Source organism: Cetorhinus maximus, unplaced genomic scaffold (assembly GCF_964194155.1).
Source record: "Cetorhinus maximus unplaced genomic scaffold, sCetMax3.hap1.1 HAP1_SCAFFOLD_785, whole genome shotgun sequence".
Taxonomy (NCBI): Eukaryota; Metazoa; Chordata; class Chondrichthyes; order Lamniformes; family Cetorhinidae; genus Cetorhinus; species Cetorhinus maximus.
The window spans coordinates 156,786-169,976 of NW_027596727.1; the positions used below are offsets into that span (position 1 = coordinate 156,786).

The 13,191-nt window shown below is 48.0% G+C and overlaps 1 protein-coding gene across 1 annotated transcript in view; it reads right to left on the reverse strand.

The window, feature by feature from the left end:
• The window catches only part of LOC144674745 (AT-rich interactive domain-containing protein 3B-like), a 103,991-nt gene extending 90,809 nt beyond the window's left edge, over nt 1-13,182 (reverse strand). The window contains exons 1-2 of the mRNA XM_078535964.1: nt 12,478-13,182; nt 3,461-4,093 (exon numbers count right to left, since the gene is read on the reverse strand). Coding sequence (XP_078392090.1) covers nt 3,461-4,093; nt 12,478-12,522 — 678 coding nt within the window. The 5' untranslated portion in view covers nt 12,523-13,182. The remainder of the gene's footprint in view (nt 1-3,460; nt 4,094-12,477) is intronic.
• Between the last annotated feature and the right edge of the window lie 9 nt (nt 13,183-13,191).

Below are 13,191 nucleotides of genomic sequence, written 5' to 3' on the forward strand. Positions count from 1 at the left end.
ATCCCCCATAAACAGTATATATTTCACCACATTTCTACTTCCCTTTAGCTCTGAAGAAGAGTCATATGGACCTGAAACATTAACCCCTGTTTCTCTCTCCTCAAATGCTGTCAGATCTGCTGAGTTTTTCCAGCATTTTTTGTTTTTTTTTCAGATTTCCAGCATCTGCAGTATTTTGCCTTCACCTATTCCCATTCCCCTGTCTTTTTCTGGTAGCCCTCCAAATTTTTCCACTTCAGATTCTATTTTGAAAGCCCCGATTGAACCTGCCTCCCCTACCCTCTCAAGCAGTGCATTCCACTCACTGCATAAAAAGGTTTTTCCTCAAGTTGCCATCGCTTCTTTTGCCAATCATCTTAAAATCAATGTCCTCTGGTTCTTCACTATTCTGCCAACGGGAACAGTTTCTCTGTCCAGGCCCATCCCAAGATACTGAACACCTCTATTGGAGTTGAGACCACAGCCAGGTCTTATTGAATGGCAGATCAGGTTCGAAAGCTTACCCCCATCCCTAGGTCCTATGTTCCTATTTATCCTTCTCTTCTTGAAGTTCCTCTTCCCTGAGGCCATTCTCGTGAATCTTCTTCGCACCCTCTCTAATGCCTTCACATCTCGGAGGAAACATGGCAGCCAGTTTGGTGCACAGCAAGCTCCCACAAACAGCCATGTGATAAATAACCAGATCAGCCATTTTGTTTTAAATCTCAAGGGTTAACAAAAAAAAAAGTCTCTTTATGGACGGACAACTCGTGAGGACAGTTTTAAATCGCAGGTAGTGAATTAGAAATCCACGTCCTCATTTCCTCTGGAGCTTTCTTCCAATATTCAGGACAGCAGCCACCTTGCCAACAGAGGAAGCCCAGGTCTCTTGTTTCCTCATTTACCCCCAGGATATGGGCATCTCTGGCAAGGGTGGCATTTATTTCACAATCTTTGTTGCCCTGACTCTGATTACTCGAACAGATAACCACTATGTTACTCAACCCCAAAACATTATTGGTGATAGAATTAATTTTACACCAAGACTATTGCTATTGGATCTGATGATGTACTTCCAGGATTACAGACCCCCCATCAGACAACACATTTTGCAACTTTGCTGTTGGGGGATATGCAATTGAGGAGCCAAGCATGGTTCAACTATCAGATTCACAATGCTGACCACGGCCCTCCGACGTGTGAGATGGATCTCAGGTAACCCCAGGATCTGGCTTTTTCTGATCAAGCAAATAGGGAGAAACTGTTTCCACGGGTGGGAGGGTTGATGATCGGCAGAGGAAGCTTCAAAATAGACGACGAGAAAAGCAGGGAGAAGATGAGGAGAATTTGTTTTTTACTCTGAGGATGCACTGACTGAAAGGGTGTTGGAAGAAGACTCAATAGTAACTTTCAAAATTGAATTGGATCTCTACTTAAAAAGGCTATGGAGAAGATGCAGGGGAGTGGAACTAACTGGTAGCCCTCACCACCAGCTAGCACAGGTACAGACCGAATGGCTTTCTTCTCAAATTTGGATTTCTTTGGCTTCCCAAATTGGTTAGCTCACCATCCCCAATTCAATTTGTAGCTCACTCGAGTCAATAGCCCAGATGCTATTGAGACACACCTCGGAGTCAACCTCCTTATGAACAAGAGTGGGCTTTCTTCAAACAGGACTGATGACAACAAGTTACCCACAGTCCACGTGATAATGAAACAAGAAGCTACTACACTGATTAATCTCCAACACGCGAGATGGACCTCAGGTAACCCCATCCATATGTTCAAACACCAGCAACTGTGGTCAACTTCAGATCATGGCCCCATCAACAAATTAAAAGCTTAATTTTCCAGTGTTTTAAAACTGAAAAATAGCCAACTTGCACAACATTGTTACAGAAAACTTTCAGAGGAACAAAGGCTGTCCATGTCTTCATCCCTGAAGCCATTCTTAAGCGAGGTTTCCAATTACAAATTTTCAGAAGTCATGTAGAGTAGGCATGAGGGCTGTGTGGCCTACCCACTTCTAGTTCCCTTCACGCGGTTGTAGTCCTTTCAAAGGATCTGCATTAAAAATGCAACAGGCTACGTTTGACCAGCCACGCCAAGCATTGCCTGTGCAAGTTTCCAACAGCTTTCAGGCTGCATTTAATAAATAACTCAACTTATAACTAACAGGAAGGGCACCCTACCTAGGTTACTGAGGGAAACCTAGGTTACTGAGGGAAGGATGAGGACCAGCTCAGCAGAAGACATCCTGTCTCACAATTTCATTCAGAAGCACACACATGGCGTTTGTTACAGGGGGGTGGTGGGGTGGGCGGAGGGGAGAATTCGGTGATCTTGTACACCCAAAGAGGAACCTCGCACAATTCAGAGACAGGACTACAACATCAAAGAACCCTGGCCTCTGACCTGCAAGCCCATTGAGCAAAGCTCCATGCTGGGGTCACATTGAATAATCCCAATCCTCATTTCTTACTGAACCTAAATCAGCATATACTGTACTCAGTGATTAACAAGAGCGGGGATTGATTAAAACACCAAACTTGCTACCACAAGAAGTAGGCAAGCCAAATAGCATAGATGCATTTAAGGGGAAGCTAGATGAGTAACTGAGGGAGGACAGAATGGAAGCATATACTGATCAGGTTCAACGATTAAGGTGGGAGGAGGCTCATGTGCAGAATAAACCAACATAAACCATTGGTCCAAACGGCTCCTTCCTGATATGTAATGTCTTTGTAAGTTGGTTGTGAAATTCTAGAATAAAATTGTCAGACATGGACTCTGGTTTGAGTGATCTGTTCTCGCTTTGTGCTTTATGTTCTTATACACACAACCTTCCTCAAGCTATTTATGAACAACTTGGATTGGAATTGCTTTGGAACCCGTTTAAGTGCATTCACGTTGACTTTAAAGTGGATTTGATACCCAAGTTCAGATGATGGCACTGGATTCTGCTACAAGCATAATTGTATGGCGGATTGAATAAGCTTTCCTCATTTTCCAAATAAGAGGGCTATATCAAATATCTAAGTGGCACCATGTGGTTGTAGCTACATGGGAATATTTAATGGTATATATGCAGCTGTACACCATCAAAGAGTGGACATAATGGCATTTTGGGGATGGAATCAAAAAGTCAATGACAATTTGAGCTAGTGTGTATCTACAGCCTGAATGTGCCCTTGGGGGCAGCTCTACTCATGCCAATGCTGATCAAGCGTACACCGCTCAGGTGATGTATACTGGGAACTGAATATCAGAATCCAGAATACTGAGACAAGACCAAGTTTGCCATTGGGAAGAAACCGGAGATCCGGACAGGGCTCTTGGAAAATAAAATGGAAGAGCTTTGCACCTGCCCCAGTGCATACTGACGTGACACAACACTGGCCACGTCCTCACAGCACAGGCACGGTAGTGTTCAACTCTGCCCATTGCAATAAAATCCATGCATGGAATCAAAATGTCTTACCTGTTTGAACTGTTCTTCATAACCCCAATCATGGTGGCTAGCAGGTGATTTCGAATGTGCTTGACTAGGTGAAATGGGCTGACCGTTTCCCTGCTGTTGGGATTGTCCACTAACAGATGGATGATGGGCAGGGGGAGGTCTCTGAGTCGGCACTACAGCAGCAGCCTGCTTCCTGAGATACTCTACGTCCTCCTCTTCTTCTTCTTCTTCTTCATCCTCATCGTCCTCATCAAGACCTCCCCTTGCCACTTCCTCATCCTCCAGGTCGCTGGCAGGATCCTCCTCTTCGAAGGCATCATCCTCCGGTTCAGAGTCCATGCTGCTCTTATCGGATACCCGAGGGATGGTGGGCCCAGCTAGCAAAGGCCTGGCCAGTGCGGTGACCAGTGACCCCGGTGGAGATCTGGAGGAAGCTGCAGCTAGCGCAGCCTGCTGGGCAGCAAGCTGCTGAGCGTAGAAGATGTGGGCATTTCGGATCTCTCGGTCCTTCCTCTCCCTGCCCTCCATCTCCAGCCGGGCTTGCTGCTGCCTTTGCAAATGCTCCATCACAGCTTCCAGTTTCATCCCTTGATGATGAAACTGCGAGTTTCCAGTCAGAACCAGGTTTAATTCTTCTCCAGTTGCCAAGCCAGGCTGTCAAAACAAAAAGGATGCAAGTTAACCACACTTTGAGATCATTGACAGACAGAGAGTATCATCTACAATTCAACACTGCTGAAATTAGTGGGTGCCATTTAACACAATTCCGTCTCGGCATTCAGGCAACCTTGTCCCACTGAAGGCTTCAAATAGCAATAGCCTTTACCCTTGTTCTGTGGCTCCTCCCACCAGAGGAAATAGCTCGGATCTCTCAAATCCTTCAAACACCTTAAGCAGCCAAATTCACCCCAAAGCACCTGTTAATCTCCCATCTTCACTTTAAGTTTTCAAAAACAAGTAAACTGTAGTTGAAAAGTGTGAAGGGGGAAATTTCACAGATATTAGATCCCATCTTTATTCTAAAAAGGGATGTGGGCATCTCTGGCAAGGTCAACATTTGTTGCACACGAACATACGAATTAGGAGCAGGATATAGGCCGTTCGGCCCCTCGAACCTGCTCCCCCATTCAATAAGATCATGGCTGATCCAATTGTAACCTCAACCCCACATTCCTGCCAACCCCTGATAACCTTTCACCCCCTTGTTAATCAAGAATCGATCCACCTCTGCCTTAAAATATTCAAAGACTCTGCTCCCACCGCCTTTTGAGGAAGAAAGTTTCAAAGACTCACGACCCTCAGAGGAAATAAATTCTCATTTCTGCCTTAAATGAGTGACCCCTTATTTTTAAACTGTGCCCCCTAGTTCTAGATTCTCCCACAAGAGAAGACATCCTCTCCACATGATCCCACAGGATCTTAGTTTCAATCAAGTTGCCTCTTACTTTTCTAAACTCCAGTGGGTACAAGCCTAGCCTGTCCAACATTTCCTCATTAGAAAACCCACCCATTCCAGGTATTAGTCTAGCAAACCTTCTCTGAACTTACATCCTTCCTTAAATAAGGAGACCAATACCGTACACTGTTTTCCAGATTTGGTCTCACCAATGCCCTGTATAATTGAAGCATACCCTCCCTACTTTTGTAATCAATTCCCCTCACAATAAACAATAACATTCTATTAGCTTTCCTAATTGCTTGCTGTACCTCTACACTAGCCTTTTGTGATTCATGCACTAGGACACCCAGATCCCTCTGCATCTCAGAGCTCTGCAATCTCTCACCATTTAGATTATATGCTTCTTTTTTATTCTTCCTGCCAAAATGGACAATTTCCCATTTGCCCACATTAAGCTGCTTGAGCTGAGTGGCTTGCTGGGCCATTTCAGAGGACAGTTAAGGGTCAACCACATTGCTGTGAGTCTGGAGTCACATGTAGGCCAGACCGGAAGACTTCTTTCCCTAAAGGGGCGCGTGAATCAGATGAGTTTTCACAACAATCAATGATCATTGTCAGGGTCACCATTACTGAGACTAGCTTTATATTCCAGATTTTATTAATTAAATTTAAATTCCACCAGCTGCCATGGGGCATTAGCCTGGGCCCCTGCATTCTAGGCCAGTCACATTACCGCTATGCCACCATCTCCCCTTAATCAATCATGATACCAAATTCAGATGTCCTTCAGAGAACCCTGATACCAATTAGAATATTTAAAATGAGTCACTTGTTCAATCACATAGCCATTGCATAGGTATTGCTGCAATAGGGATAAAAAGCATGACCCAATGTCATAATGTTTAGAATGCTCTAACGTAATACAAAATCCATCTGTTTTTCCATAACTTTTACCCTTGAAAACCCTTAGGTTTTTAATCTTTCACTGGATGTCGGCATCGCTGACCATTAGGTTGTTGCCCACCCCTAATTGCCCTCACGGAGGTGGTAGTGAACCGCTGCACTACATGTGGTGCGGATACACCCACAGCGCTGTTAGGGAGGGAGTTTCAGGATTTTGACCCAGCGACAGTGAAGGAACGGCCGATATATTTCCAATCAGGATGGTGAGTGGCTCAGAGGGGAACTTCCAGGTGGTGGTGTTCCCCATGCGTCTGCTGCAATTCCAGGACGTGGAAGTTGCGGCTCTGGAAGGTGCTGTTGAAGGACGAGTTGCTGCAGCGCATCTTGTACATGGTACACGCTGCTGCCACTCTGCGCCGGTGGTGGAGGGTGTGCCGATGAAGCGGGCTGCTTTGTCTTGGTCAGAAGTTGACCAGGCAGCCATGCAGTGTCATTTTGAAACTCAACACAAAGCTAGATGCCACCTGATGCCTACTCCATGGCACATCCATTACCCTGAGTGAATGTTATAAATCAAACGCAAAATGTAACGTCAGACATCAGCAGGCTTCAATGCCAAAAATGTGTGAACTCACTGCTTTGATTCAGAAAGGATAATGTCCTCATGTGGTCGGTTAGCCGGAATTCAAAATAACATTAAAAGTTAAACTCAGTTCGCGTTCCGGCTGAGGTAGACTTGGCATCTGCCTCCTCATCCTTTCTCTAAGGGTGAAAGGCAACAGCAAACCACCACTGACACAAAACAAAAACTGGCAGGAAAACAGTTCTTGCTGAAGCACCAGCAGACAAGCCAAGGACCTGCCTTCAGGCAGAGCGCACACATCAAACCTATTTCCTCATCCACAGTTTTGTTCGTCTGCAAGCAGCATCAATCTTGAAATACGGAGCAGTTTACAATCATAAGACAGAGGCTGACCACCAAGACTCGCAAGGAACGCCAAGTTTGGCTTGGAGAGGTTCTCACGTTCTGGGGTTTCAAGGCAAAATCATGGCCTTTAGTAACTCCTGTTCTGGCGAAAGGATTTCATCACAGACCTAGTTATGAAAAACACAATTAACTTCGAATACCCTCTCTCACTTTTTGTTGATTGTTACATGGGCAGGGGCGCTGAGAACAGGGGAAAGAAATAACACGGGTGTTCCTTAGCTGTTAAATTACTTTCAGCAATAATAGTCCATTTTTTCTCCCTTCTTCTGACAAAATTTCCTCCACTTCTTGCCAGCCGTGGCTCAGTGGGTAGCACTTCTGTCTCTGAATCAGAAGTTTGAAGGTTCAAATCCTACTCCAGGACTTATGCACAAAAATCAAGGCTGGCACTCCAGGGGGTGTTACTGAGGGAGCGCTGCACTGTCAGAGGTGCCATCTTTCAGGTGAAATGTCAAACTGAGGCTCTGTCTGCCCTCCTAGGCGGGCATAAAAGATGTTACACCATTTCGAAGAAGAGCAATGCAGTTCTCCCTGGTGGCCTGGCCGATATTTATCCCTCAATCTACATCACAAACACAGAGGATCTGGTCGTTATCATATTGCCGATTGTGGGAGCTTACTGTGCACAAATTGGCTACTGCATTTCCTACATTACAAACACTGACTACACTTCAAAAAGTATTTCACTTTCTGTGAAGCACTCTGGGATGTTGGGTGGCTGTGAAAGGTGCTATATAAATGCATGACTCTCTTTCTTTTCCTTAAACTGTTAAGACCCTTATTAGGTTGAAAGATACTCTTTTGAGTTATCAACAGTCACAGATTGCAACTCTTTTGAGTACAATCACAGTTCTTGGTTTCCGGGAGTGGGACATGAACACACAACCCTCTGATTCAAAGGTGAGGGTGCTATGAACTGAATATAATTCCAGATATATTAATTGAAATTGGATTAGAACCTGTGTGCCCAGGGCATTAGCTGGTCCCCTGGATTATTAATCCAGTGACATTAGCACTATGCCACCATCTGAGGGGAGAGTAATACATTGGAGGTAGACCTGCACTGTATGCTGTTTCCAATGACAACTGCCCAGCTCTGACACAGCCAAAGGTGGAAATTTCACCCTGTCTGTGTTGGGAGTCTGCGCACATGCTGCTATAGGTAAAGTTAAAACAACTTTTAAAGCTTTCCTTCATATATTTTACTGTCTAGATGTAACACAGCAAAGTGACAGAATGGAGTGGAGGTCCTATTAACCATCTGACAGGCAGCTCAATAACCACATAACCAGCTTTTATCAAAATTGGAATGTGTGGTCACTATTCTATCAACCTATAAAGCTTTTTGCTTTTTTGGGGCCACTTAGGTGCATGCCATTGTATCCCGAGGGTCACAGCAGTTGGAATCAATGTTCCCATTAACCTGCATGTCTCATGCTCTTACATTACAGTAGTGACTACACGGCAGGAGTGCTTAATTGGCTGTAAAGCACTATGGTATATCCTGAGATTGTGAAAGGCACTATAGGAGTATACAAGTTCTCTCTTTTATTAACAGACCTTGAGCTTCTAATCGAGCTTTATCCATTAAGGAGGCTTGTGACCGGCCAAAATGGTGAAAGTTCACCCGGAAAAGCACCAAACGCAACAAGACGCTTTGTCGGGAACGTGCAGAGCAGAAGTTGAGGGCGTTGGAGGCAGAACACAAAGCTCCAAAACAACCCACCTACCCAACCCTCCCAAGCACCAACTGTCCAACACGTGGCCGAGCCTGCCGATCGCCGATCAGACATCTGCGAGCCGATCGAACCAGAGTAAAAACAAGCCCACCTCGATCCTGAGGGACTGCCCAAGGAGGGGGAGAGGCGAATTACCCAGTTTGATTTTCACAGACCTGTACAGACCAGTTCCATACAACAACTGTTCCAGGCAAACTTACTTCATTTTCAACATTCAAAGGGCCGCAACGCGATATTTTACTAAACTTGCATTAATCAGTAGAAACAAGAGCAGATGAGGCCACTTGGCCCATTGTTTTCCTGCGCCACTGCTTTCTTCTTTAACTGCTCTGATCTACTCTAAACCAGCTTCCCTGTCTTTTGCCCATTTCATAACCTTTTATATTCTTACACAGTTTGCTTTCCATGAACAAGATAACAAATATGACTGGCTGTTGTGATATAACTTGCTTTATGGAATGTAACCACATTGTGATTACATCAATGTCAGGGAGATGATAGTGAAGTGGTAATGTCATTGGCCCAATAATCCAGAGCCCCAGGCTAACACCCTGGGGACAGGTTCAAATCCCACCACGGCAGCTGGTGGAACTTAAATTCAATTAATAAAATCTGGAATTGAAAAGCTAGTCTCAGTAATGTTGACCATGAAACCATTGCTGTGAAAACCCATCTGGTTCACTAATGTACTTTAGGGAAGGAAATCTGCCGTCCTTACCTGGTCTGGCCTACATGTGACACCAGACCCACAGTGACGGGATTGACTCTTAACTGCCCTCTGAAATGGCCGAGCAAGCCACACAGTTCAAGGGCAATTAGGGATGGGCAACGAATGCTGGCCTTGCCAATGACACTCACATCCCACAAAAGAATAATTGTTTTTAAAAACTCTCTTTGTGGGATGTAGACATCACTGACATGCGCGGTATTTATTGCTCCACACTAATTGCCCACGTGAAGATGGTGGTGAGCTTCTTTCTTGATAACCGAATCTGCTTGGCCATTTCTGAGGGCAGTTAAGAGCCAACCACATTGCTGTGGGTCTGGACTGCGTTAAGACAGCAGATTTCCTTCCCTAAGGGGCATTGGTGAACCAGATGGGTTTTTAACAACAAGTTAGTCGTCCCATCGGCACCATTGCTGAGACTAGCTTTTTAATCCCAGATTTTATTAAGCAAATTTAAATTCTCCAGCTGCCACTCACACCTCCAGATCATTAGCCCAGGATTACTAGGCCAGCGACATAAACATGATACTACCATTCCTGACACAATAACCAACGAATAAATAACCAAATGAAGGTTTGACATCGCTGTGCTTTTTAAAAAAAATTAAGTCAAATTTCTAGCCAACCTCAGAGATATTGGGACTGCTATAATTATGGCATCTTGAGCATTCCCGATTTTAACTGCTCCACTATTAGTGACCGTGCCTTCAGTTGCCTGGGCCCTAAGCTCTGGAATTTCCTCCCTACACCTCTCCATCTTGCTTTTCACCTCAGAGCGCTCCTTAAAACCAACCTCTTGGACCAAGATATTGGTAATTTGAACGAAAATTCTCCTTAGGTGTCAAATTTTGTTCGAGAACGCTCCTGTGAAGTGCCCTTTTACAACAACATTATTACAACATTAAAGGCGCTATATAAATCAGGTTGCCACTATTGTTGTAATATCGCGGCCTCTTGTTACCAGTATCATACGTTTGATGACTGAGGTGTTAGAATGTCAGCAATTTCTACTATGAAATCAGATGATAAAGAAAGATTTGTCACTTGTAATAAAAACATGAGATTTGTCGTTTGATTCAGTGCACACGACCAGGGTATTTCCTACTGCGTACACACACATGTATATTTAATATCCCCAGGAATATAACCAGACTGGAGACAGCCAAATAGCAGCATCAACAAATTTAAGCACCTTACTTTTGATGTTCATATTGCAGATAGAAAGAGAGTTAGATGGAGAGAGAAAGGCAAACACAGAGACCACTTAATCATTTAAGTCAATGACTGAATGGCTACCAATAACATTTCAAACTAAATTAATATGTTTCAGAAATTCTATTCTACCACTTAATGTTAAACACTGTTAATTAGTTGCATGGGTGGGTGGTGGGGGGGGGGAACTGTAATGGTTTTGGCTGGTGGGGAAATCACTAATGGTCAGCGTGGATTGCTGTTAGGTGGGGTGTAGAGGACAATTTTGAACAGGGATGAGTTAGATGGGCCAGCAATTCACCTCTTGGGGAGGTGACTTTATCACGGGCAGCTGCCCCGTCAGTTTCAGCCAGGAAACTGACCAATTTTGGGAGGGCGATTGCCCAGGCCCTGCTCGATTCCCCAGCTCTGGGGTGGGAGGGGGGAGGGGGAACGGGGGGGTGGGGGGAATGTGGCCTTGAAAAAAAAAGCAGATTTAAACCCTCGTTACAAAAAGTCTCCTGAGGCGCTGATCACAAGTCAGTGGAAGCAACTTGTCACTTTCTGGCTTTAAGGAAAATCACCGGAGGGAGGGAGGGAGGGAGGAGGGGGAGATAAAAGAGATAAAGGTGGGGGGTGGGAAAGAGAGGGAGATAAAGTGGGAGGGGCACAGATAAAAAAACAGCAATTAAACGGAAGGCAAATACAAATCTAGAAAACACAACTCCCCTCTGCCGGGGCAATTACCGTGAACCACTCTCGGACCCCTCACTCCCCAAAACTAAAATAGCAACAACCCCGCCCCCACCCCCCCCGGCCCCGCTTGTCAAACACACGCTAATGTTCAGAGGAAGATTTCGTCCCATATGAAACAAGGAAAAATCCCACAGAAACTCTCCTGAGCAGCATCTGATGCCCAAGTGACGGAGAGAATTGAAGAACAATAAAGAATCTCCTCTCTCTCCATCTCACTCCCTAAAAACACAAACACACACATCGCAACCGAACCGAGAGAGAATAAACCTGATTATCACCGGCACAGGGACAAGGTGCAACCTTTCCCCCAAAACACAGGCTGAGATAGACTCACCCCCCCAACACACACACACCCTCTGACTTGCTCATCCCTCCTCTCCCTCTCCCCCCACACCCCCTCTCTCCCTCCCACCCTCTCCCCTTCCCTCCCTCACCCTCCACACCCCTCTCCCTCTCTCCCTCCCACCCTCTCCCCTTCCCTCCCTCTCCCTCTCCCCCAACACCCCCCTCTCCTCCCTCCCTCCCTCTCCCCCCACACCCCCCTCTCCCTCCCTCCCTCCCTCTCCCCCACACCCCCCTCTCCTCCCTCCCTCCCTCTCCCCCCACACCCCCCTCTCCCTCCCTCCCTCCCTCCCCACACCCCCCCCTCCCTCCCTCCCTCTCCCCCCACACCCCCCCCTCTCCCTCCCACCCTCTCCCCTTCCCTCCCTCTCCCTCTCCCCCCACACCTCCCTCTCCCTCCCTCCCCCCCTCTCCCCCCACACCCCCCTCTCCCTCCCTCCCCCCCTCTCCCTCCACACCCCCCTCTCCCTCCCTCCCCCCCTCTCCCCCCACACCCCCCTCTCCCTCTCCCTCCCTCCCTCACTCTCTTCCTCACTCCCCTCTCCCTCTCCCTCCCTTCCTCACTCCCCTCTCCCTCTCCCTCCCTCCCTCACCCCCCATACCCCCTCTCCCTCACCCTCTCCCTCTCTCTCCCTCTGACCGATGGGGAAACTCCAATGCACAAAGTTTTAAGCAGATTTACCTCTTTGCACTTGTTCCAGGCACCATGTCCCCATTTACCCCCCTCCCTCCCTCCCTCCCTCTGTAACACTTTAACACTGTCTTCATCTGACGGATGGAGAGAGAGAGAGAGGGAGGGGTGATGAGGACCCAGCCAATTCCTCCACCACCCCCCACCCTCTCCCACCCACACCCCCTCTCCCTCTCACCCACCCACACCCCCTCTCCCCCACCCACACCCCCTCTCCCTCTCACCCACCCACACCCCCCACCCACCCTCACCCCCTCACCCCCCCACCCTCACCCCCTCACCCCCACCCTCACCCCCCTTACCATGGGCGCCGCGCTGTTGTTGTTGAATTTCCCTGTGTTGTCCATCAGGCCGGCTCAGAGACAGAGACATGTAGAGAGAGAGAGGCTCTCACACCCAACACCCCCCCAAACACACACAACAGGGTCCGGCAGGAGCCCGGCCCCGGCCCCGGCTCCGGGTCTGCGTCCGGCTCCGGCTCCGGCCCCTGGTCTGGGTCCGGGTCTGAGTCCGGCCCCGGCTGTGGGTCTGGGTCCGGCTGTGGGTCTGGGTCTGAGTCTGGGTCTGGGTCAGTCCGGCTCCGGCCCCGGGTCTGGGTCAGTCTGGGTCTGGGTCCGGCTGTGGGTCTGGGTCTGAGTCTGGGTCAGTCCGGCTCCGGCCCCGGGTCTGGGTCTGGGTCCGGCTGTGGGTCCGGGTCTGAGTCTGGGTCTGGGTCAGTCCGGCTCCGGCCCCGGGTCTGGGTCAGTCTGGGTCTGGGTCTGGGTCTGGGTCTGGGTCTGGGTCAGTCCGGCTCCGGCCCCCGGTCTGGGTCTGGGTCTGGGTCTGGGTCTGGGTCTGGGTCTGGGTCTCAGTCTCTCCCCTCCCGCCCCCCGGCCTCACCCCCCCCCTCCCCGGGGTCTCTAAGCCATTCCGGCCCCGGCGCGGCCGCTCCGGGCTGGACAGTCACTGGACTCGGACCCGGTCCCCCGAGCCGCCGCCTCGCTCGCATTTTCCTCCCGACAGACTATTAAATATCA